Source organism: Hemicordylus capensis, chromosome 1, assembly GCF_027244095.1.
Source record: "Hemicordylus capensis ecotype Gifberg chromosome 1, rHemCap1.1.pri, whole genome shotgun sequence".
NCBI classification, from domain to species: Eukaryota; Metazoa; Chordata; class Lepidosauria; order Squamata; family Cordylidae; genus Hemicordylus; species Hemicordylus capensis.
In genome coordinates this window covers 96,397,266-96,422,802 of record NC_069657.1, presented here as the reverse complement: position 1 = coordinate 96,422,802, position 25,537 = coordinate 96,397,266, and the positions used below count along the sequence as shown (strand labels likewise).

At 43.0% G+C, this 25,537-nt stretch overlaps 2 protein-coding genes across 5 annotated transcripts in view; one reads left to right on the top strand and one right to left on the bottom strand.

Moving 5' to 3' along the window:
• APIP (APAF1 interacting protein) overlaps positions 1-642 on the bottom strand; it is a 53,853-nt gene extending 53,211 nt beyond the window's left edge. For both annotated transcript variants that reach the window (XM_053258594.1, XM_053258603.1), the window contains exon 1: positions 511-642. In XM_053258594.1, the coding sequence (XP_053114569.1) occupies positions 511-576 (66 nt within the window). In that variant the 5' untranslated portion in view covers positions 577-642. The remainder of the gene's footprint in view (positions 1-510) is intronic.
• A 21-nt stretch (positions 643-663) lies between these two features.
• PDHX (pyruvate dehydrogenase complex component X) overlaps positions 664-25,537 on the top strand; it is an 88,805-nt gene continuing 63,931 nt past the window's right edge. The window contains exons 1-3 of one of the 3 annotated variants that reach the window (XM_053258587.1): positions 664-787; positions 4,072-4,317; positions 17,738-17,821. In XM_053258587.1, coding sequence (XP_053114562.1) covers positions 17,761-17,821 — 61 coding nt within the window. In that variant the 5' untranslated portion in view covers positions 664-787; positions 4,072-4,317; positions 17,738-17,760. Of the gene's footprint in view, positions 788-4,071; positions 4,318-5,836; positions 6,086-17,737; positions 17,822-25,537 lie in introns of those variants that run through there. The other 2 variants (XM_053258573.1, XM_053258579.1) reach the window with 2 other exon arrangements.

Below are 25,537 nucleotides of genomic sequence, written 5' to 3'. Positions count from 1 at the left end.
GATTTTTTGCAGGAGGTTGGACATATTATGGACATTCACGAAAATCCAGTTTCCAAAATTGTAGAACATGAATTCAGTTACAAAATAGGGTTGCAGGGCAGGTAGGGCTAGGCCTCCCCGCTCAACCTCCAGAGAGATTTCTGCCTGCAACCTTAGAGAAGCTGTTGCCAGTCTGTGAAGACAATACTGAGCTAGAGAGACCAATGGTCTGACTCAGTATATGGCAGCTGCCTATGTTCCTATGCCCGTAACAATTGCAGCAGCAGTAGACATTTTTAAAGCATGGAGATTAAAGCTTCACCTGTTGGGTTTCTGCCCACCATGCAAGTTGCTAAAGGAACAGAAAAGCATCTTTATTGGTAAGAGGGTGGCGATCCAAGGCTCCCCCCGCCCGCCAACTCTAATAGCTCCTCTCTCAATCGAAACGTTTGTCTCCTCTAGAAAGCAGCGCTGCCAGCTGAAGTGAAGAGCGCATTTCCCAGCCGCCTCGCCTCCTGCCTCCCCAATTACCTCAGCTGCAGCCGAACCGTCCCCACATGGACAGCCGCCGTGGCGCTGCTGCCTCTCTTCAGCCATAGCGACCAAAGGCTTAACTTCCTTCCTGCCGGGGCTGCAGCTGAACCAAGAAGAAGAAGAAAGACCCCGGGCCCTTCCCTGTTCCTGGCGCAGAGGCGCGTCTCCGACGAGAGCCGATTGCTGGAACAGCTAGGAAGAGAGGAGGGGGCCGGGTAGCGTTTGAGAACACCAGCCTTTAATAGGCCAATCCTAGGCATCTCTCTACTCGGAAGTAAGGCACACCAAGTTTAATGGGACTCACTCCCCAATAAGTGCATAGGATTGGCGCCAGCGGCTTCAAAGGACCCTCTTTACAAAGATCGGTTTATGTTTTCTGGCAAGAGTCCCTCAAATCTCTTCCACTCTTTCATTTAACTGGTACACAAGAGATGATAAAAAGAGATGCCTTATTGGTTTCTGATAGATTTTCGTTTAATTAATGAAACTTGGGTGTGGCTTGATTTTGGCCCCTCATTTGAATGATGCGAATGTGACCTCCTCCAGCTGCATGCTGTTTCACCTCACACACTCCACCACGTGGAACTGAAAAGTCTGTTGCATATATTGCAATAAGCTTTCAAAGCATTATTATTTATCATGCACTTTAGACAACCAACAGAACTTTTCCCATTCTTCATGATATTTTTGCATTTGCCTGTGTTTTTTAGCCAGAGGTTGCATAGAAGAAGAAGAAGATGCCATGACAGACAGGCTGTTCAATTCTAGGGAGAGACATTTGCAGAATGGGCCATGCCTTCACAGGCCTGGCTGCTTTCTGCTCCACAAGGCTCAGCCTCCTCCCATCTCTTGCAGGGGCAAAGGGAAACTTTTGGCTCCAAAAACAAGCTTCATTATGGGAGTTGTAGTACCAGAGTACAATCTGCTATCCAGCTTATAGGGCTGAAGAAGACTACTGACACCTACAGCAGGGAGCACTATAGAAAGGCAGATCTTGATCTGCAATCCTGCCAAGAATCTCGGACAGTTCCCTTTAAGAAGAACATCCACGCTAGGCATGTGCCCGAAACGTTTTGGAGGCCATTATGAAGGGCTCCGGAAACGTTTCGGCGCTGGGGGTGGTTTCGGCGCCGGCGGGGGTAGCGCTTTAAGGGTGGGGGAGGGTGTACTCACCCCTCCCGCCACATTTTCCCCGCCGGCGCGTTGGTTTTTTTAAGCCCCTTTGGGTGGCAGCGTTCCTCCCTGCTGCTCCGTTTTCCCCGTCGGCCGGAAGTGGCCGGAAGTCGCAAGTTCCCGTCGGCCGGAAGTGGCCGGAAGTCGCAAGTGCACCTGTTGCGTGCACGCGTCTGCCCTTCTGCCGTGTGCGCTCAACGGGCGCACACGCACTTGCGACTTCCGGTCACTTCCGGCCGACGGGGAAAACGGGGCGGCAGGGAGGAATGCTGCTGCCCGAGGGGCTTAAAAAACAACAATGCGGGGGAAATGCGGCGGGAGGGGTGAATACACCCTTCCCCACCCTTAAAGCGCTACCCCCGCCAGCGCCGAAGATTTCCGTGCACATCCCTAATCCATGCAAGTCATCCTTGGACAAATGTGATAATACAAAAGGTTTTTAAATGCAGGCAGCTGTATGCGATAAACTCCCTCCCAGAAAGAAGTGTCTTGGAACTCTTTCTTGAAGCAGCCAAATCACAAAATCTGTAGGTGCTGAGACTACGCCAGTGTTTCCTCTAAGGTGTGCGTGCGCTCACACATTTTTTGATGTCCGCTCAGTTAAGTTTAGATCCCGTTCAGGTTGAATCAAGAAGGTCCCACTCTGGATGCATGTGCACACACACTGCCTTGATCCTGCCGCCCAGAACAAAACTCATTCCGCACACAGGTGAAATTTTTTTTTAGAGAGAACACTGGACTATGCCCTTCAGAATAGGTTTTAACTTTAGGCCAGAGTTTTAAACCAACCATTCACAAGAGAGTGGAAGGAGAGGAACACCAAAGGTACTGTATGGGGAAGTTACTGGCCCGTTCACTTTCTTAACAAGTGCCCTGCATGGGAACAGAATCCTAGCTGGATTACTTCCCGCACTTTCTGAAGCCGAATGCATTTTGCAAATTGGGAAGTCTTACAAACTACCAGCCCACAGATGCACTACTCAGAAAAGCACGGTTTGAGACATCATGCACATACATGCTCTAGCCTCAGACCAGCAAACAGAAGTATTTTTTCATACAAAGCATAATCAGCTTGTGGAATTCTCTGCCACAAGATGAGGTGACAGCCAACAGCCTGGATGGCTTTAAGAGGGGCTTGGATAACTTCATGGAGGAGAGGTCTATCATTGGCTACTAGTTGGAAGGCTATAGGCCACCTCCAGCCTCAAAGGCAAGATGCCTCCGAGTACCAGTTGCAGGGGAGTAACAGCAGGAGAGAGGGGGTATGCCCTCAAGTCCTGCCTGTAGGCTTCCAGCGGCATCTGGTGGGCCACTGTGTGAAACAGGATGCTGGACTAGATGGGCCTTGGGCCCGATCAAGCAGGGCTGTTCTTATGAAGATCAGCATTGCACCATTTTCTGGAGAAAAAGTGATTCTACGGGTTTCTAAAGTTCCCACCCAAGATGAATTCAACATTCTCCAAAAATACACTGAGTTTAAGGAGGAAAACTAGAGGGACACATATGATCACCTCTGCTCTCCCTCCCCCCTTCAGAGCAGTACTTTTTGGATTTCCAAAATCCATCCTTCCCTTTCTCTGCTTAGCAGAATAAGGGAAGGATAGATTTTAGCCTGCTTTTTCATAACTGTAGGGCATTTCAACACCCCAGCCCTGCTTCCCAAAAGATAAAGCAGCTAGACAGAAGGCTCTGGGGTCTGCAAACCTGCTGAAGTGCAGATGCGAGGGGAAGACTGGAGAGGTCCTGGTTGCTCAGGCAGAGCCTGAGCCTTCTTTCCAGAGACTGTAGGGCTCTAAGCTGGGCTTCTTCACTACTGCCTTGCGGGCCTACTTCACAGCCTCTTTGACTCACTCTCCTTTGCCCGCCAGCCACTTTACTTCCTCTCGGTCCTCTGAGAACGGCTCTCACAATGTTACGCTTCCAAACTATGCCCATGGCATATCTTGAAGGAAGATTCCACAAACTTCCAGTGGCTTTTGCCCCCTGTGGTGCTGGGCAAGTAGAGGGCATTATCGCCTATGTTTTACAATGTCTCATCTATGATGGGATCAGTGGGGGAAGTGCTGGGGCAGATTATAGATAAATTTAAGGGTTCAGATGCAGAATGTTTGACTTGTCTTCTTGCTGATGTATTTCCATAGGTCAGTTGTCAAGTTGCCATTTTTGCTTTATTTTCTTTTAAAAAGAAATTTATAGCTGCCATGCTCTGTCCTAAATTTTAGCATTGGTTTTAGTTTAAGTAGACTGTTGAAGTAATTCTATGGTACGCTGAGTTCTTCTCTTTTATGTTATGTTTTATGTTATGCTACGTCATGTTATGTTATGACCGGTAGTCACAACAATAAACTTATTAATTACTTACTCCTCTTGGTCCTGCCTCTCCAGCATGTAGTTTCCTTCTGACCAGATCTCCAAGAGGGCCAGCTTCTCCTCACTCTACCTTCTGGTGAGCTGCTGCTACCTCCTCCTCCAGAGAGGCCATCTTGGCACGGAGCATCTCCTCAATGCCCTTGTTATCCATGGCCTTGGTAGCAAAGACATGCGACACTCCAGTTTGAAGCATGATGAAAGATGTTACACGGATGGCGTTCAGCTTCTTTATCTGAGCTTCTAAGTGGTCATTTTCTCTTGGTAGGCTTTCAACTGCTCTGGATCTTCTCCCAATCTGCACATAGGACCTTTACCTTCAGCTGGATATTTTTCAACTGGGCAAAGTCAGCCTGAATTTTTAAAATGTTTTTATTTAAACACGGGAAAAGAAACAAATATGACATCTCACAGTTATCTAATAGATCAATTTGTATTCCACTTCCTCACCATGTCTCCTCTTATCATTTAATTCTAGTTCAATGACAGTTAAAAAAAACATAGCTACATAATTAAACAAACATCAAAATTGAAAATATAAAACTTGTGGCCTTATTACAGAGAAAATCCAAATCTCTGACGTGGAGTTAATCCATTTTATACCAAATTATAATGTATAAATGGTTCCCACATTAAAACAAATTTGTCCTCTGATTTGTAATACGAAGTAATCTTTGCTATTGATGCATATTCCCAAAGCTTAAGTTGCCACTCCTCTAATGACAGAATTGAGTTAACTTTCCAATACAAAGCATAAAGAATCCTAGCTGCAGTTATCATGTATAAAGACAACTCAGTATATTTTGCAGGTAAATAAGGTTTTGTAATATTTAACATAAAAATAACTGGTAACAAAGGAAAGTTAATATTTAAAATCTGTTGCATCTTTCCATGGATTGTCTTCCAAGATTTCTGAGCTTTACTGTACATCCACCACATATGGTAGAATGTTCCCGCCTGGTTCATGCATTTCCCCAAAAGGAACAGGTATGCAGTCTGGGAGTACTTCTGGATCCACACCTCTCCCTGGTATCTCAGGTTGAGGCAGTGGCTAGAGGAGCTTTCTATCAGTTTTGGTTGATATGCAGGCTGCGTCCGTTTCTTGGTATGAACAACCTCAAACCAGTGGTACATACTGTAAATGAATGGAACTTACTACTATCAGGTAACAGTGCATAGAATTGTAGCCTGATGAGAAGTAATGCATCTTGACAAAACAAGGTGTATTACCTTGTGCCCAACGTGGTAAAGATGCATGCATATGGACAGAAAATGGCAGTGTGCTGCCCCTCCCACACCTCATCTATAGGATCTATATTACCTATAGATAACTTCATGTTGCTCAGTTGCAACCAATATTTAATTGCGGGGGGGGGGGTCCAGACAGAGGCAAAAAACCCAACTGGTAAAGCTTTTCCTATTATGGGAATGCAGTGTTAGGGAGGCTTCTCCTGTTGATTTTCTGCTTTTAATGTAGCTGATAAAGGCAGAGAGCAGCTCTGCCAGCAGCAGCCACCACCATTGGTGGGGATCCGATTTCAGAGAGACAAAGTCTGCTGCCTTCTGCCTGATAATAAGTAATTACAATGTCGAAGGACGCTCTTTCTGTCCAGGGAGCGTCCTATCATTGTGTGGAGAATTATATCTATCACCCACAACGTCTCTCTAGCCAAGCTCTCGTAGATCTGCTTAAAAGATCATCAGTGTGTGTGTGTATTTTTGTTCAGGCGCTAAAGGACACGCCGCCGTATTGGGAGTGGGTTTTTTTTGCAGGCAGTGACGGAGACAGCCGTAGAGGGGAGGAGGGAGAAGAGGGGGAAGATGGCAGCCTCCTTGTGGCTGAGCTGTAGTAGCAGAGGGGTGGTAAACTTGCTGTTAGGCAGGAATGTAGCGCGAGGGGCTCTTGCTTCTCTGTCCCAAGCAGTGGGCCGGAAATGTTTGCATAGAACCCAGGACCTGCAGGGTGAGTGTTTGGCTTGCTACAGATCAAATCCCCTGTTAATCTGTCGGTAAGCGTAGGCACGTTCAGTAGGTGAGTGAAGGCAGCGATGACATTCAAAGTTAGGACCAGAGGATGGCCCCGAAACTCTGTAGTAATGTGTGTGTTCTGTACTGCTATGAAAGCACTACTATAAGTGGGGTGCTGGGAGGGCTGGCTGTTTGTCGGTAAAGACCCAGGACTGGACATTTTTGTTGCTTTGGCCCTAGAGCTTTGCAAATATATGTGGATGTGTTCTGATGAACAGTGGACGTTAGGACTTAGGATAACCTGTTCAGTGGCTTTCTATCAATACAGGTGTGTTTCTAACTACTGCTGCAGCGGTAGCTGCTTTTGAGCAGCGTCGCTGAGGAGCCTCTCCTGGTATTCACATTGTAAAAATTCGATTTATGTTCTGAAACTGCGGTGGTTTTTGGCAAATTATCTCTACCCTGTGTTCTAATCCTGTTGCCTATGGCTACGAAATCACTTATTTAGAAACTGGCTCCGAAGTCAACATATGCAAATTGTATACATGCTTAAAATAGAAACTATTTTCTTTAAGGGAAATTGTCTGAAAGATGCGCTTACATGTTTTATCTTGGGGCAGAAAAAGTAGTGTATAATTTGCAGAAGGCATCAAAGTGTACCTCTATGCACACTTATCTAGGGTAAGTCCTAGTGAACACAGTGGGACTTACTTCTGAGTTCATATGGATAGGATTGCACTGGGGATGGGGAACCCCAGGTTGCTGAGAGACCAGCAGCTTGCCCTTAGGCAACGTGCAAGTGATCCGATGCAAGATTATTGGAAATAAGACCAGTTATGGTCTCTAGCCATGTTTCTCAATGATTTTGGAGTCATGGAGTGGTATATTCTTCATGCGCAGTTTTCTGGACCAGTTAATAATGGGTTGCCCCCATGGTCTTGTGGTAGCAAGCATGACTTGTCACCATAGCTAAGCAGGGTCTGCCCTGGCATCTGAATGGGAGACTTGATGTGTAAGCACTGCAAGATATTTCCCTCAGGGGATGAAGCCGCTCTGGGAAGAGCAGAAGGTTTCAAGTTCCCTCCCTGGCTTCTCCAAGATAGGGCTGAGAGAGACTCCTGCCTGCAACCTTGGAGAAGCCGCTGCTAGTCTGTGAAGACAATACTGAGCTAGATAGACCAATGGTCTGACTCAGTATATGGCAGTTTCCTATGTTCCTATCCCCAGTGATGTCATGTGCAAAGGGGGCAGGGCCCATTTTAGGGACTGCTCTGTGGCGGTGGGGGCGCAGAAGAAACATTTTTTCTCTGCCTGCATTGCATCTGCTCAGTGCAGACCAGCGGAGCTGTTTTGTTTAGCAAAGACACTGCTCCACACATCCCCCCAGGTAATGGGGGAGGAATAATCTACAGCCCGTTGTGATCAGTTTGCATGTCACTTTGCAGATAATGTCGCTCACATCCATGCTGATTTGGACTCCAGAGTTTTGGCAGTTCCGGCAGACATGCCTCAGGTACCATCAGGTCCTATTGTGTTGGATGCTTTTCAGTTAATATAGCCTGAGGATGTGGACAAGATCATAGGCAGTGTGCAGGTGACATTGTGCACTCTTGACGCTTGCTCTTCATGGCTAATAAAAGCTGCCAGGGAGGGTACAGGCCAATGGTTGGAGGTGATTATAAATGCTTCATTAAAAGAGGGCAGGATATCATCATGCCTCAAGGAGGCAATGGCAAGACCATTATTTTAAAAAGCCCTCACTTGATCCCTCCAACCTGGATAACTATAGACCTGTCTCTAACCTTTCCTTTGTGGGCAAGGTGATAGAGCACCTCTATGTGGTGGCGACTCAGCTGCAGAGGGCCTTGGATGATACGGATTATCTAGACCCTTTTCAATTTGGCTTTCACCCTAGATATAGGACTGAAACTGCCTTGGTCGCCCTAGTGGGTGATCTACGCTGGGAGCTAGACAGGGTGTGTGTCTCCCTGTTGGTTCTGCTGGACCTCTCAGCGGCATTCAATAGTATCGACCATTGAATCCTTCTGGACTGCCTCTCAAGAATAGGAATTGGAGGTACTGCTTTGGAGTGGCGTTGGTCCTTTCTTGGTGGGAGTGTCCAGAAGGTAGTGCTGGGGGACTGCTGCTCGGCTCCGCTCCATGACCATTGGCCTGTGGGAGGCAGTGGATGTTCTGAATCAGGGGTTGGAGGCCTTGATGGGTTGGATGTGAGCTAATAAACAGATTGAATCCGGACAAGATGGAGGTAATGTTGGCCAATAGAAGAGCCAATTCGGATGAGGAGAGTCTACCATTTCTGGATGGGGTGGCACTCCCCTTGAAAGAGCAAGTGAGCAGCTTGGGGGTATTGCTTGACCGGGGTGCCTTTGCACAGCTTCGGCTAGTGTGCCAGCTTTTTGCCCTTTCTCAAGAAGGCAGATCTGGCCACAAGCAACCACATCACGGCTGGATTACTGTAATCTACGTGGAGTTGCCCTTGCAGAATATTTAACACTGCAGCTAGTGCAAAATGCGACAACTAGGATTTTATCTGGAGGTACTGTCTGGGATCACATCACAATCATTTTGAAAGAGCTGCACTGGCTGCCAATTTGTTTCTGGTTCCAATTCAAGGTGCTGTTTTTGACCTTTAAAGCCCTTAACGGTTTGGGCCCTGGATACCAGATGGACTACCTGCTCCCAAAGGTTGCTGCCCACTTGTTGAGGTCATCTGGGGGGGGTGGTTCTGCTCTGGGTGCCAACAATGAGGGAGGCTCAGCTGTTGTGCACGCAGGACAGGGCCTTTTCAGTTGTTGCCCCCAGACTCTTTAATTCTCTCCTCGTGGCCATCCTCTCCTCAGTCTCCATCACAGTTTTTAGAAAACATGTGAAATCTGGGCTTTTTACTCAGGCTTTTATATGATTGTTTCTATTGCTGCTGCTTTGTATCTCTTATGGTTATATTGTGCTGTTTTTTAATCTTTTAATTAGATCTCTATTTTTATATTCTAGCTAATATTTTAATTGTGTAGTTTTTGTAGTCTTTTATATGTGAACCGCCTTGGGATTGTTTTAATGAAAGGTGGTATAGAAATTTAACAATAAATTAATAAATCACGTGTTGTCTCCTAGGGCCTGTAAGGAAGTGTTCAACTGGTGTGTGAATGGATTTTTAAAATTGATTTTTAGCTGCTTACTAGCATCTTGTTTAAACTGAGCTTAAGGCATAATAATTTGTTGAAATGAGTTTTCCTAAGTAATATAGGTGTTTCACATAACATTGTCAGCCTGTGTGTTTGGATGATGATAATGATAATAATAATAATAATAATAATAATAATAATATCTTAATACAAAAATACAACTATAACAAAGAATACATCATACAATTACAACAAAGAGTAAGGGAGTTCCAAAAAGTCCCTTTCCAAAAAGTAATAAACAGAATCCATCATTGTACAAATTTTTTCTGCTTTTATATCAGTTCTGATTTTGTAAGTAGTACAATGTCCCAAATATGTTTGTACCAATTTGTTAATGAACATTTTCAAAAAGATGTGATACAGAGTCTTGCAGCTGATAAACAAAAAAACCAGTTCTAAACATCCTCTAAGACTACCCCTTGGACATAACCGAAAAGGAGTATTTTTGGAACATCTGTTAAAATATATCCTATCTCCTTTATAATATTCAGAACATTTAATTTCAACTGTGTACATTAAAGGACAAGTCCAAAACAATGCTGGCTTTAGGGCTTTAACATCTCCAACAACAATCTTGACCAGATTTATAACTGTGACAACTGCAAAGGTTTTCTAAATTTACCAATTCTGTCGGTATGGTATAAATATAAAAAACCGCTTTGTCCAGGATTATCTCTATCAACAACTATATTTTATAATGACATATTTCTTCACCAGAAATTAGGGGATATTACCCACCTTAAGTGGCGCAGCAGGGAAATGCTTGACGAACAAGCAGAAGGTTAGCACCAATATAGGAAGATTCTGAAAGGAGATGGCAATGTATTCTACCAAAGAAAAACACATGGCTCTGAGGTCTCCAGGAGTTGACACCAACTTGAGGCACAACTTTACCTTTACTTTAAGCTCTACTTGAAGTTTCTCATGATTACATTTTGATATTGATTCTAAGTCTTTATGGATCCAAACTCCATAAAGCCGGCCATCATTATTATCTTCATACTACAAACAGAGGATGGAAAACTTGTGGCATGCCTAAAATCACTCATTGAATACTTAGATGAGCTGAGATTTGCAAGTGGAGACATCCAGCTGATGCTTTTGTGCTACAGAAGCTGCAGTAACATCGATAGGGTAGTGTATAATAGAGTAGGAGAGACATTTTTTAAAAATCCTGCCTCTTATTTGAGCCCTTTTCAATTGCATATACTTTGCCTTGTTTAAACATCTTAAATGACATGCCACTCAATTGAATGGCTTGTTATTCACAGTCAGATATTGTCAAAGATTCCATGAAGCCAACTGCTACGAGGACCGCTTGCCCCTTAGCCCTAAAGAAGCCAAGACCAAACCTAGCAAATAGCAAAGCTTCTCCTGTTGTTTGGCTGCTAGAACTTCAGGCACCTTTAAACAAGAATTCAAGGTGTCAGCAGTTTCAAAGTTGCTGTCGAGGATCACACATAACTCAATTTTTGACTGCTGTGGGAACCAAGGAGTACCGCCTTCACATGATCTGGGTGTCTGCTCTGTAAAGCTTCTGTGAGGGATTGGAATTGAGTCTAAAAATGCAGTAGCTGTTGGAAGAGCTGAAGGTCTTGGTTGGTATAAAACATATGAGATACTGCTGTGAGTGAGACTTTAAATTATGGAGAGTCAGGGAAAGCCAAAGGCTTTCATTATTGGGGAACAGCTAGGTTGGGCATGGGCCAAGGACCCATCTAACATGGCTTATCCCAGCTCCTGCTCATTATTAATGGGTACGCCAGTGCTCTAGAGGGAAGTTTTCCAGGTGACATTGAACAGCAGCAAACACTCCTCTTTCAGTACCACCACTCTTGCGGTGCTGCTAACCAAGGAGCATCTTGCTACCCTTTGGCCTTGGTGATGTCTGACTGCCAGGGAAGGTGGAAGGGGAGCAGATGGAGAGGTAGTGCCTGTTCCCTTTGCCCTTCCCCTTGTATATCAGCACAACCCTCTAGCGTGGACTTAAGTATTTATCAAGATTAGTGTCGTCATCTCTTATCCCCGCTGGTATGTTTCCCAGACAATGGGAAACACCTATATTGGGCAGCAGCAATATAGGAAGATGCTGAGAGGCATCATCTCATACTGCACGGGAGATGGCAATGGTAAACTCCTCCTGTAGTCTACCAAAGACAACCGCAGGGCTCTGTGGTCTCCAGGAATCAGCACCCACTCGACGGCACAACTTTAGAGACCTCTTATGTCTATAAGGTTGGTGGGTATACATGGAGCATAGAAAGCTGCCTTCTGCCAAGTCAAACAGTTGATCTATCTAGCTCAGAATTGTCTACACTGACTGGCAGCAGCTCTAAGGTTTCAGACAGGAGTAGCTCTCAGCTGTACCTGGAGATGACAGGAATTGAAACTGAGACCTTCTGCATACAAAGCAGATGCTCTACCACTGAGCTATGGCCCTTGGAACAATATTCTTTTTTATGATATTGTGCCAACTTCTGCAGGATTAATTTGCCTTCTGGTTGTTTGCACGTTGTGACTGTATCAACATCCTAAAACAAAAACAAAAAAAGACTTATTTTTGAATGCATCAAAACAATTGCTGCTTGACATACATGGAAGTACTTTGCGGTGAGTGCCCAGGACTAAACCCTGCCTGAAACCTTTGGGAACCGCTGGCAATCAGACAGTGGTCCCTTTCAAATGTAACAGAACCATGATTGAATCCTGGTTTTGTGCAACATCCCTGAGCCTCAGGAATAGAAGGGACGGAAATATTCTACTTTGGTTCCTGGCTTAGAACAAGCCAAGATCTCTCGCTGTGTCTGAACTCGCCAATCCTGGCTTATTCTGATTTATTCTGCCAGAGTTTCAAAGTAAACCAGAACTTGAAGGCCTCAGGGTCATTTCCAGACACATTCTAAAGCAAAAATAAAAAGTGAGGGAGGGTCAACTACCGGAAGCATAATCAGTTCTTTAAGGCTGTTGAAGCTGCTTTCCCTATAAGTGTGTGGCAAAAAGAAAGGTATGTCACTCCTTCAGCGCCACTTGCCCAGACTTAAGTTCCAGATTGCCTATGGTGACTGGGCAAGTGGTTAAAGACAAAGCTGCATTAAGTTAATGCATAATGCTGAGTCAAAGCCTGCTTTTGTGTGTATAACAGAGAACCAATAGGAGGAAAAATCTGACCTTTCATGTTGAGCATTATGGCAGGACACAATAGACACATGGTAATATGGCAGATTGTGAATATTTATTTCTGTCAATCAATTAAATAAATCAATGAGACATAACTTTAAGTATGCTTGTTTGAATTGTGCCTTTATTTTTGGATTGATGGAGAAATGCTGTACTGGCCAGTAACTTACCTGCCTTCTGGAAATTTCTAGGCATTTAGTCTTTGTAAGTGATCTTGTGTCGGAGAGCCAGGCAAAATCAATTAATTTAATCATTGCCCACCTTGCCTCTAAATAGATAATTCTGTAGTACAAAAGGCTTGTGGGCAATAGCCTATGGATGTGCACAAAATGGATTTTGTGTTTTGCTTTGAACTTGAAACAAAACACAGATGGCTCAAATGTTTTGTTGAAACAGTGGTCGAACACGGAACATTTTGTTGCTCTAGTTCAGGGCTGCTCAACTTAGGCCCTCTTGCAGATGTTGGCCTACATTTCCCATAATCCCTGGCTATTGCCCACTGTGGCTGGGGATTATGGGAGTTGTAGTCCAAAAACAGCTGGGGGGCATAAGTTGAGCAGGCCTGCTCTAGTTGAACTTATGGCTATGCTTGCTGCTAAAGAATGCTGTTGCAATGCTAGGAAGTAAGGAGTTATAATTGTGTGTGTGAGAGCAACTTGTGCCAATGATGTTACTGCAGTGCAGGCATCATGGCTGGCCTTGGCTTCTGGGTCCGTGATTCTTTTTTGGCCATTTTTGGACAGTGTTTGGAATGTGTGTTCTGTGTTGGGAGGGACAGATTCGCTTTTACTGTGTGCTTTTGCAATGTTTTTCAAAGCAGGGAAACTTGAAACACCCCATTGTTCCCTATGGGTAGGTCCTAGGGTTGGGTGGTAGGTAGCTCTCAAGTGGGTTGGGTGGTAGGGCATGATGTGTGCTACTTACCTCCAAACTCACAAAAGAAATGGTCAAGCAGGCAATTTAAAACAAACTTTTATCCTTTTCCCCAAACCCCCAAAGGATCTTAACACGCTTGTATAACAAGCCAACCAAAAAGCAAGGAGATTGCAAACTGATTGGGAGCCAGTGCCAGAAAACCAACCAGCAAGAAAAAAACAGGCCTCCAAAATGGTGCTTGAAACATTTAAACGTTTTGAATCAAAATGGTTGTTCTGAGTTTGAAACAGGCTCTTTATTTAAAGGGTATTTTGTTTCAAGCTTGAAACACTTGAAACGGCCTATTTCAAGTCAAAGTGTTTTGACATTGAAACATTTTGCACAACCCTACAGCCCCATCAAGTTTCTTAATCACAGAGATGATTCCTCCCTGTGTTCAGTGCTGCCATCTACAGAGATGACCATATTATGTGCCAGGATGAGCATCTTGTTGTGTACTCCTGCTCCTTTCCCTGTATTCAGTGAATGTGGAGAGAATGAGTGGATAGGGCTTGTATGCCCAACGATTTTGGATCGGAATCGTGGCAAAGAAACTATTCTTTTCATCCCATATCGCATCTGTAAGTTCACGTCTGGCGGAGTTGTTCAGGGTTGTGAAGAGGCTACTGTGTGCACCCCTTCCCCCTTTAATTAGCACTTAGAACCAACAGTTATTCACTGTGATGTTTTTAATGAGTTTTTTTGTGGATAAAATCTCTCGTATTCGGGCTGACTTAGATTCAAACTCCACAATTGTTACAGAGTCTGATGCCGAGGTGTCCAGCAGCTCCTCTTATGCGACGACCCTAGATCAATTTCAGTTTGTGACTCCTGAGGATGTGGACAAGTTGCTCGGAATGGTGTGGCCTACCACCTGCCTCCGTGATACTTGCCCAACATGGCTTATAGTACCTGGCAGGGAGTCTGTTGTAGAGGGCCTGGTAGAGATTATAAATGCTTCTCTGAGGGAGGGAAGGATGCCTCCTTATCTTAAGGAGGCAATCATTAGACTGCTTCTGAAGAAACCTACCTTGGATCCCTCAGAGTTAAGCAACTACAGGCCTGTCTCTAACCTTCCATGGTTGGGCAAGGTGATTGAAAAGGTGGTGGCCTCCCAGCTCCAGGCAGTCTTGGAGGAAACTGATTATCTGGACCCATTTCAAACTGGCTTTTGGGCAGGTTATGGGATGGAGACTGCTTTGGTCATGCTGACGGATGATCTCCAATTGGGAATTGACAGAGGGAGGATGACTCTGTTGGCCCTTTTGGATCTCTAGGCGGCTTTCAATACTATTGACCATAGTATCCTTCTGGAACGTCTGAGGGAATTGGGTGTGGAAGGCATTGCTTTGCAGTGGTTCCACTCCTAACTCATGGGCAGATTCCTGATGGTGTCTCTTGGAGACTGTTGTTCTTAAAAATCTGAACTTTTGTATGGTGTCCCGCAGGGCTCCATATTGGTGTCCCAGGTTGAGGCGGTGGCCAGAGGTGCTTTTTATAGTCTTCGGCTGATATGCCCCCTATGTCTGTTTCTTGAGATGAACGACCTCAAAACAGTGTTACATACGCTGGTAACCTCTAGGCTGGATTACTATAATGTGCTCTGTGTGGGGCTTCCTTTTTATGTAGTCTGGAAACAGCAGTTGGTCCAGAATGTGGTGGCCAGGTTGGTCTCTGGGAGAGACCATATTACTCCTGTGTTGAAAGAACTACACTGGCTCCCTATACGTTTCCAGGCAAAATAGAAGGTCCTGGCCATTACCTATAAAGCCCTAAACAGCAGAGGCCCTCAGTATTTACGAGAATGTCTTCTTCACCATGAGCCCCACTGCTTGTTAAGATCATCTGGAGAGGTTCGCCTGCGGTTGCTACCAACTTGTCTGGCAGCTACTCGGGAACGGGACTTTTCCATTGCAGCCCCTAGGCTTTGGAATACACACCCTGTTGAAATAAGAGCCTCCCCATCTCTGGCAACTTTTTAAAAGGCACTGAAGACATATTTATTCACCCTGGCTTTTAATTAGATTTATGGTTTTAATTTTTAATGTTGGTTTTAAATGCTTTTAATGTCAATGATTTTAATGTTTAAATGATTTTAATTGTAAATTGCCCACAGATGCAAGTTTTGGGCAGTATAAAAATATGTTAAATACAAAATACAAATAAAATGATGCTTCTAGACTCCATTAGTTGCAAACTAACATTTTTATTCTTATAGCAACCAATTTTTATGCATACTCAGAAATATATGAATTACATAATGGGGAAATTGAAATAAATCAATTTCGTAAATGGGTCTCTTTGCTGGTTCTTTAAATCTTAAATAAAGTGGTGTTGTTGAGTGGCAATTGCATTTCACATTGTTGAAACTTGACATTCCTTAATGGTTTTGCAACAGATGGACTTTTATAAGTACAATACTTATACCTTACCTTCTGAAGCCACTTATCAGTGTTTAGTTTGTAGGGTGTTGTGTGGGGATATGTATCTAGACAAAATGGCACAGACTTCTACCATGTTCATTACGATGTGAATCAAAGGTCCTTTTCTTTGGGATAAGCAAGAGCCTAGATGTCCTGAAGTGGCTTTGGGATAAGCAAGAGCCTAGATGTCCTGAAGTGGCTTGGCTTGGTTCATGTGCAAACCCTATCTGTTGCAATGGTTGAAAAATAAATAGCTTATCAGGTGGGTAAAATGGTCACAGCTTCCTGGACCAATAGAAGGCTGTGTTCAGGGAACTGCCTGATCTCAGTTTTTTGTTTTTGTTAAATCAGATTATATTGTGAAATTTATTTCACAACATCATATTGGCTAATCTTTATTGCCTAACATATTATGATCTACTTTTAGAATTTCTCTTGTAATGTTGTAACTCTGTAGCTTCACAGACAAGTTACTGTGTTTTATTTTCTTTCATAAATGGGCATAATTTGAGGGATGTTCTCATTATAAATCTCCCTGTTATACTACCACTTTAAAAAAGAAAGAAAGCATAGCTCTCAAAAAATAAATATATATATATATATAGTTCTTTATGACTGTTTTTATATTTATGTCGTGAAAAGCATTACATATGCAACTTCCAAAAAACAATTGTGAAAATGTTATTGGTATTATTGGCAGGCTAGATTAAATGGGAAGGTCATATCTAAAACTTACAGAAATGAAGATTCCAGGTTGGCCTTCAGCTATACATGACATATTTTTTGTATTAAATGTAAGTGTGTGTCATCTGTAAAGTTCAGTTTGTTGGGAGTCCTCTTGTTTGAATATACTTTCCAACTGGAGGGGACAATCCACTTATTTTCTCCACATTCACTGAAAACAGGGAAAAGAGGAGCAGGAGTACATAGCAAGATGCTCACCTGCCATGCGCGCGCACACACACACATATTTATTTTTATTTATATATAAATATATACTTATTAATATATATTAATAAATAAATAACAATAGGAAATCTCAACGGTTTCTTTTAGAGGGTCATTACAAGTAGTAACTTTGTACTAGGGATGTAAATCACTAAACAGTTAAATGTTAAGATTAGTCTTACTGTACAGAAGTGCAGTTCACCACCTGGCATTTCACCACTGAACTGATTCTCTCTCCCATCCTCCACTAATGTTTATGTATTTAAACTATACTATTTTGATTGTTTAAGCATAAGTTTTTTAAAACAATAGTTACATTTCTACTTTGTACATATATAACTTAAAATTGTGGTTGTGTGCTGTTTTCAGTTAGCACGCTGCACCTAGTTTATCTCTTAAACAGTTAGCCAAGAAGTTGCAGTTGTTAGGTTAAGAATGGACTGAGTTGAGCTCATGATATGAGCACATATTTCACTTTAACTTGTGTTTACTCAGCTGCCCCTAATGGCGCAGTGGAAAATGACTTGCTTAGCAAGCCAGAAGTTGCCTGTTGGAATCGCCGCTGGTATGTTTCCCAGACTATGGGAAACACCTATATGGGCAGCTGTGATATGGGAAGATGCTGAAAGGCATCATCTCATACTGCACGGGAGATGGCAATGGTAAACCCCTCTTGTATTCTACCAAAGAAAAACCACAGGGATCTGTGGTCGCCAGGAGTCGACACCGACTTGACAGCACACTTTACTTTTTACTCAACTACATCACACAACCACTGTAGTAATTCTGTAACAGAGCAAATTGTGAGTTTATGGCAAACCTTAATTATGCCACAAACATAATTCAGCCTACATTCTGGCAGTGCGAATTTAGTGCAGGTTGCAGTCCTATTCTACTCTCACAGAGTTCAGGGGAACTTATTCCTGTAAAAGCGTGCTTGGGTTAACAACCTAAGGATGTGATTCTATTGACAGTTGCATGGGATAAGTTTGGTTTATTAAAATGCTTACTTTGCTATCATGAGATTGATTTTGTTTTTCCTGCCCTCAGGTGTCCCTGCTGTTAAAATCCTTATGCCTGCACTATCGCCTACAATGGAAGAAGGAAACATAGTCAAGTGGCTAAAGAAGGAAGGTAAATCTAAGTGACTTAATATCACTTTTTATACCTTGAGAACCATTTTGTTCCTGGAGGCATTTTTTGTGTCTCCAGTCTGCTGCCTTCTCTCCCTGATGACTACTGAACATCATTCCTCTTTTGGGATTTGTGTGCACTTCCGTTTTAACAGGACACATAATGTTATGAATGTTTTAATCTAGAATATTGTTTGCAAACTCTGTGGTTGTGAGCAGGATTGATGTATGTACATCACCAAAAGAGAGATTTCCCACTTGTACTTAAATATGGCTAAATGTACATGCTGAGCAATATAGCTTTAAAACATTTAAGTGCTGTAGATATAACTTTCATGCTACCCTAGAGGATGTATTTAACCTATATCTGTGCAGGTGTAAAGATACTGAAAGATACATTTGCTTTAAGGCTGTGTCACACAGCACCATGTTACACTAGTGTTTACAGTGGTAAAGACACGACACTTAAAGAACAGATACACATCTCCACACATGCAGGAGTCACAACCAATTGGCTCTTCCTGTTGTGTGTCCACTGCATGTTGCTCAGTCGAACTGCATAGAATTACTGGTGTTTTCCCCCATAAGATGGAAAGTAAATTCTATGGCATTTGGTAAGGGCCATAGAAGTATTCCATAAGTATTCATGGCCCTTAGGGCCACTATGGCCCTAAGTATTCATAACTTGAAACTGAGCATGTTGCAGACCTCAGGCAGGTAGAGGACAAAAACAGGAGCACAAGATCTCACAGAAGGATTTATAATGCTTGACCTCAAAGGCAGATATCAAAACATTTTCTGTGAAAAGGGCAGGTAATTGTTCCATACCCTAAAAGGAAGGTTTAATACAAAATATTTAACAGATATTCATGTGCTGGATAGATATCTGTGGGTTCCATTTTAAGTGTAGTCATCACTATGTATCAAATTGAGTATTTATACAAAAAAAGAGTAAAAACTCATTATCATAGAAATAAAGTGTTGGGTTTACTGATGGTATTTAAAATACTTCTTTTATCCACACTGGTTGTGAACTGGGTTGTCCAAGCTATGAAAGTTGGATTGAATAGTAGCTATCAGTGCTTTCATGCTGAGGAAGTCAAGGGGCAAGGGAATGTCACCTGAGGTGCAGGATCCAAGTACTATTTGTGAATATGAGAAACTCTTCCTTTCTTTCCAGTCACGCACTGTTTTCCTTCCAAATTCTGGTGAATGACAATGTATAATAAGTCATTTCTTTACCTGTCATTAGGAACTGGGGGCTGAAGAGTGTTTCACAAAACCTACAAATTGCTTTCTGTCCTACTTTTACTTGTTTACAAGACTGGCCGAAACCTCATCTTCAGTAAGCAGAATGAGGTAGTAGAACCCTAAAATGTTAGGGTTAGAGTTGATGCCATTTTTGAAAGCTCTCCCCCTTAAAAAATAAATAAATCTCTGCAAGTAGAAAACTAGCACAACAAGGTAGAGGTGCTACACCAGCCTGCTTCTTTCTGTACTAGGTTTTTTACACAGGAAAGCATGAAAAAAATTGTGATTCTGTGCCCCATCCCCCCTTCCCAGAGTTTGAAGTGATAGTCTGTTCCACCACCATAGGACTCTACTGGAGATTTGCACGGAACTGGTTCCATGCACTCATGGGAGACGGGGGGAGGAGGCTAATTTAAAGAGCAGGGAGGGTGCCCTTACCTCTCCTGCTGCGTCTTCCCCGCTGGTGCTGCTGCCAAAAACACTGGTGCAGGGCGGCTGAGTACCTCCTTGCAGTCCCGGTCAGCATGATAATGAAAGTGGCTGGTGTGCATGCACACGGCACACTCATGCGCACGTGCACTGTCCACTTCCGTTATCATGCTGACTGGGGCGGCAAGGAGGTACTCAGCTGCCCTATACCAGCCTTTTTGGTAGCAGCACTGGCAGGGAAAACACAGCAGGGGAGGTTAGGGCACCCTCCCTGCTCCTTAAAGGAGCCTCGCCCCTGCATTCAAACCGGCTCTAACGCCGGTTTCTAGACCAGTTCGATGTTCGGTTCTAGGAATAGGATGCTGAACCAGTGTGTGTACACCCCTAGACTCTAATGCTCTGTTCTCACATGGTGTTGTTTTATGTGGCAGGAAACTTCAGTTGGCAGGAGAAAGAGGCTCACTAAATGCAGGGCAGAATAAATGAATCCAGCATAACCTTGAGGATCCGCCATGCATTCTTTGGATGTTTCACAGTATTATATAAAGCATTCCAGAATGATATTACATCATTAATAATTTAATAACAGCCTATCCTTAATGTTAATGACTTTTTGAAAAATATCAGTTTCCTGGTACTATCTCTAAATTAGGAAAGGCTTATTAAAAAAAATTCACAATGACTTCTCACAAAACGATATTTTGGGACATCGTTAATCATCCACTGTTCTTCTGGATTCTTTTCACCTTAAAATAACTGCTCTTTATTAAGGCCTGCTGAAGCTTTAAACCATTATCACAAAGTTACACTTTGAAAAAAAGAAAGCTTCAATTAACAACAAAAAGTTTAATCCAAATGCTGAATCTGTTAAAATTTGCATTATTATGTTTATTAGAAGCAGAGCTCTTGCTTGTGGGCCACTGTGTGAAACAGGATGCTGGACTAGATGGGCATTGGGCCTGATCCAGCAGGGCTGTTCCCCTATTTCTATTGTGAAGGTAGAGAATTCAGATTGTTCATCTCTCCAACAATAAGGGTCAAGGGGAAGATGGTATCACCAGTGTGATCTTTATAAACAAGGTAGAATAGTGGTTTCCTGCTATAGGTAAATTCTTTGATTTGTATTGATCTTACTGATATGATCTCCTTTGCTTAGAATCTGACCATAGTGCCAACCCATAAGAAAGGGGACAGGTTGTTGCCCGCTCCTTATTGACCTATAATTTTGTTTTGTTTTGTTAGCCACCTCGAGCAGTGGAGGGGCGGGGTATATATATTTTAAATAATAATAATATAATTTAACATTGTTGCCAAATTATATGCCTGTCTCTTACTCCTTATATTTGAGAAATGGACAGTCACTAATTAAGTATTTTGCAGAAGAGGAGGCAGGCTTCAGAGCTGGCTACAACTATAGATATTTGTTTTGCACTTGCCCATATGATTTACAAATAGGTTGCTGTGGAAGGTTTGCTGTTTTTGTTGATTTGAAAGCCACTTTCAACACAACTGACAAGGGGCTGCTTTGGGAAAAACAACTGAACACCTATTGAGATTGCTGCCTGCTGTTTACTTTGGCACTCCACTGAAAAGACTGCTTCTTTAGTGTTCCAGGTTCCCATGGCATGAAATGCAGATGCAGTTAGTTTGATGTCTGGGTATTTGCAGGTAGCTTCATGTACAGGTCGTTTTTATTACTGTGATTTTGCAGTGATTTTTGCAGTTTATATTCTCGAAGCATGATAGTACAAATTTGCTGCAAGATGCTTGCATCAGGGCTCCCAAAAACATCTAACTGATTTTGAATGGTAATATGGAATCAAGCTATCTCTGGGTTTGCTCCTGATTCTGGCAGATTTTTTAAAACACTTTAGTATGTTTTTGTTTCTTTAGCTCTCTGTTTACAAAATTGCTTTTAAATGTGATTTAAAGGTTTGGTATTCTAAATTGGAAAAGCTTGAAAGCTACTATCTAATCTTTTCTGACCTACTTTTCAAAAAGAAAAGGGACTATGTAGTGGTGTGCCTGTCCTATAGAGCTTTGACATTCTGAATAAATGAATCTTTTAAAAGGCTTATGTATTGGTACAGTGGCAACATTTCTGCAATAAGGTATCAGATCTCTTTTCTTATTTAGATACCTCTTCAGGGTTTCTTGAAATAGTACTGCAGAGAAAGAAATGGGGAAGGGGAGGACACTCTAAATATTTTTTCTTACAAGTATTCATTGAATAGATAAATTGTCTATTATTCTTTCCCCTGAGATATTATTCTTTCCCCAATTTGCAGAGACCAAATATTGAACTGAAGGAAGTTTTGCATGTGGCTGCTATTTCTTTATTGCCAAAGGCACCCAGGTCATATACACCAGTCTCTCAATTTTCTCTATTTTGTGTTTTTGTATAAACATAATACAGGAAGTAGAAGACAAAGATGTGTGTGTCATTTCAGTGACACAGTATTGCTACCATAATTGCTCAGTGTTTTAAATATTTCATGAAGAGAGCAAAGACAAATCGAATTGAAGGCTTAGACAAGTCGCTTTGTTTCTTTTAGGTGAAATGGTTAAAAGCTTTTTTCATATTTTAATGAAAACTACGCTGCATGCAAACTTGGTGTATAATCAAATCTTTGTTATTCCAGTGCTCTGTAAAGAGTATGTGAGCATTGGATGGTTTTGGTCCCAGAAAAATTCAAGAGCCTCTCTGGATTTCCATTATAATCCAGTATTAATGGCACCCATTCAGTCTTTAATTGACAAAAGAGTTTGGGTTAATATGTCTTTTATCATATGGTAGCAGACATGTATATTATCATATAGATCATGATCCGTTGATACCCATTAGAATGGGGTTCCGTGCCTGCGCAGAAGCCTCTTGGTGTGGAATACCACAGCTCCTTTTCAGCGCTTGCGCCTTGCCCCATGTGACTACGTGGCTATTTAAGGTGGGAGGAGCACAAGAACCTCAGTTCCTTTATGACTGCCATAGCAATTGGTTCTTCCGTCACTGTGGCTCCTTGGTTCTGGTTCCTTGTCTTCATGAGTTCTTTAAAAATATACATATATTCGGTCTTTGGACTGTTGTTCAACTACATTTTTTGCAAATTCCTACGGCTTAGATGATAAACCGAACAGATATTTAGGCTTGATTTGGAATGGAAAAATTCACGGTTAATGACAATGGACCTCCCCAAAGGCTCAGAAAAAAAGATAGAGAAAAAGACTTATAAACACTGTCCAAAAGGTCGCTCGAAAAGACCCTCACAAAATGGGCATGACTTGTGTTTACTTTGTTTGGGGGAGGTGCATGTTACCTCCACTTACAAAGTCTGCCAGCCGTTCCCTAAACAAACTTACCGAAACAGAGACCATTGTCTAAGGGCAGCTCTCTACGATAACGTTTTAAGTCCCCCAGGTACATCTAAGGAAGGGGTGCGGCTGTCCAGAGAAGTTAGTTCGAGGGCTGAGGTAAAATCCCAGTCTAAACCCTCAACATTGAAATTTCAGTCTCCACAGAGGTTAAGCGGCATGGAGATAAAGTGGCAGACGCGTCGCCGCCTGCCAAGAAAAATAAAAAGACCTCGACATCAAATGCTACTCCATCCCCTTCATCAGCACAAGAGGTAGTGTTTGTGTTGGCATTGAAGCCATCAACACTGAAGGATTCGGCACCGAAGGCACTGACAGAAGATCGTTTTGTACCGACATTGACATCTGCATTGAGAACCTCATCGACAGGTTACTTGCTGGCCTCCACTTCGACCTCGAGACAGCATATCCTGCCCTCAGTGTCGATGTATCTACCCTTGATGCACAGACCTTCAACACTGATATCTTTCCAACTGTCAACATTGAAATAACCTCCAATGCCGAACATGATCTCCTTGTCCCCAGTGCCTACACCAATAAGGTCCCCATCGATGCCAAGAACCAATGCACCAGTTTCAACTTTAAATACTCCAGTAATTGGAGATGCTGTAACACCTCGATGTCGAGTACCAATTGCATTCGAAGTAAAAGAGGATGAAAATCAGAACTGATCAACTACATTGGATCCTAATACAACCCAGTCGCTGTTATCGATACTGGACTCCGCTGCTACTACTCCCTCAACATTCAGGGGTTTCCCTCAGTCCATGGAAAGAGAAACACCCCTACCTCCAACAGAACCTATTTCTACCCCATCCTGCATGTTGACCTCTGCACAGCTGGAAACTTCAACTGCATGGCACAGCTGTGATTTCACTCACCACACATCCCCTCCCTTTAATACTGAATCATTTGGCCCGACTTCTCCAGGTCTAATGTATGATTATGGGGAAGATACAGAATCCCCTAACAAAGGCTTATACACAAGCACTTCCTGTGCATACTCTGGCTGGTGGTGACACCACTATGCCTATATACACCACTATGCCTTCTGACAGCTATGTAACTTTTCAGACAGCTAATGTACTGTAAACTTTACCACTTCTGACAGCTAATTAACAACTCAAACATCATCAGTCTTACCACCACCTGAACCTGTTTTAGCTACAAAACAGACTCAGACTAAAGGGTTACAACTTCAGTCTGTAGCTATTCAAGCAGATCATTGGGAACCAATGAGGCCCACTCCTACTCAGCCAGCCTCAATGAATCAACAGCCTCTCTCCTTGATGGTTCCTTCTGAACAAAGTCACCATGGTTATTCAGATTTTCAGTCTGATGCAGAACCTATCAATCCAATTCTCTCTCCTGAAGTGGCTACATCAACACACGTTTCCCCAACTGAGGAAATGAAAGCCTATTATGTTCATCTTAAAGATATGGCTATGGCACTGGGCTTGGACATTAACTCCCAGTTAGCCACTGTGGATGACCCAGTATATAATTTTATGGCCAAGTCCTTGTCAGTGCAACCTGTAGCGTTGCCTCTGTTACTAGTGATCTCTAAAGCAGCACAATGTGTGTGCAAGTGCCACATATTTTAACCCCAACTTCAAAAAGACTGTAGGGACTTTATAGGATACAGGAATAGGAAAACACCTACTTATTGAAGCACCCAGTGCCTAACTCCCTTGTTATAGACTGTACAGCTTCTGCAAGTTCAGGTAGACGCCATACCACTCCTGCTGACAGAGTGCCGGAAGTTGGATGTCTTAGGCAGAAAAGTATACTCAATATCATGTTTATCTGTCAAGATTGCCAACTATTCAGTATGCACAGCAAAATATAATTTTGCAAAAACTGCATTTGTGATTCTTATTCTGCTTCCACCTGAACATGGATCTCCAGCAGAAGAAATTGCTGGTTCCACAACAGATCATTTATTCCTTAGTCTGGTTTGGACTTGAAAAGAAAAACCTTTTGAAAAGGGGGAATCCCTATTCAACAGCAGACCACCCCCATGATTTGGGTGATTACTGACGCCTCCATGTTGGGATGTGGTGTGTGTGTGTGTGTGTGTGTGTGTGTGTGTGTGTGTGTGTGACTACAATGGCAATGTAGTTCAGGGATAGTGGAGTTGCCAACAAAGACAATTCTTTATAAATTTCCTAGAGCTATTGGCAGTATTCCAGGCCATGAAGGCTTTTCTGCCCATATTCAGGGGCAGGACTGTGCAAGTACAACTGGACAATACTACGGCGATCACCTACATAAACAGGCAAGGGGGGATGGTGTCCAGATCGCTGTGTGCCTTGAGTGGGCAAATATGGTATTGGTGCATCAGGAACAGCATCACTCCTGTGGCAAGTCACATAAAAGGGTCAGAGAATGTACTAGCAGATGATCTCAGTTGCTCATTCACAAGAGACAAGCGACATGAGTGGGAGCTAAGCGACAAGTACTTGCTACCAATATTCAGAGCGTGGGGGTACCCCCAAATAGACCTATTTGTGACAGCTCTCAATGAGAAATGCACGAGGGTGGGTCACAACCCTCAATCGTTGGGGGATGCGTTCCAGTTGGACTGGTCTCAACATCTATTGTACATGTATCTTCCCCTACCACCAGGCAATGGTGGTACCCTGTCTACTAGACAGCCAGTCAATGG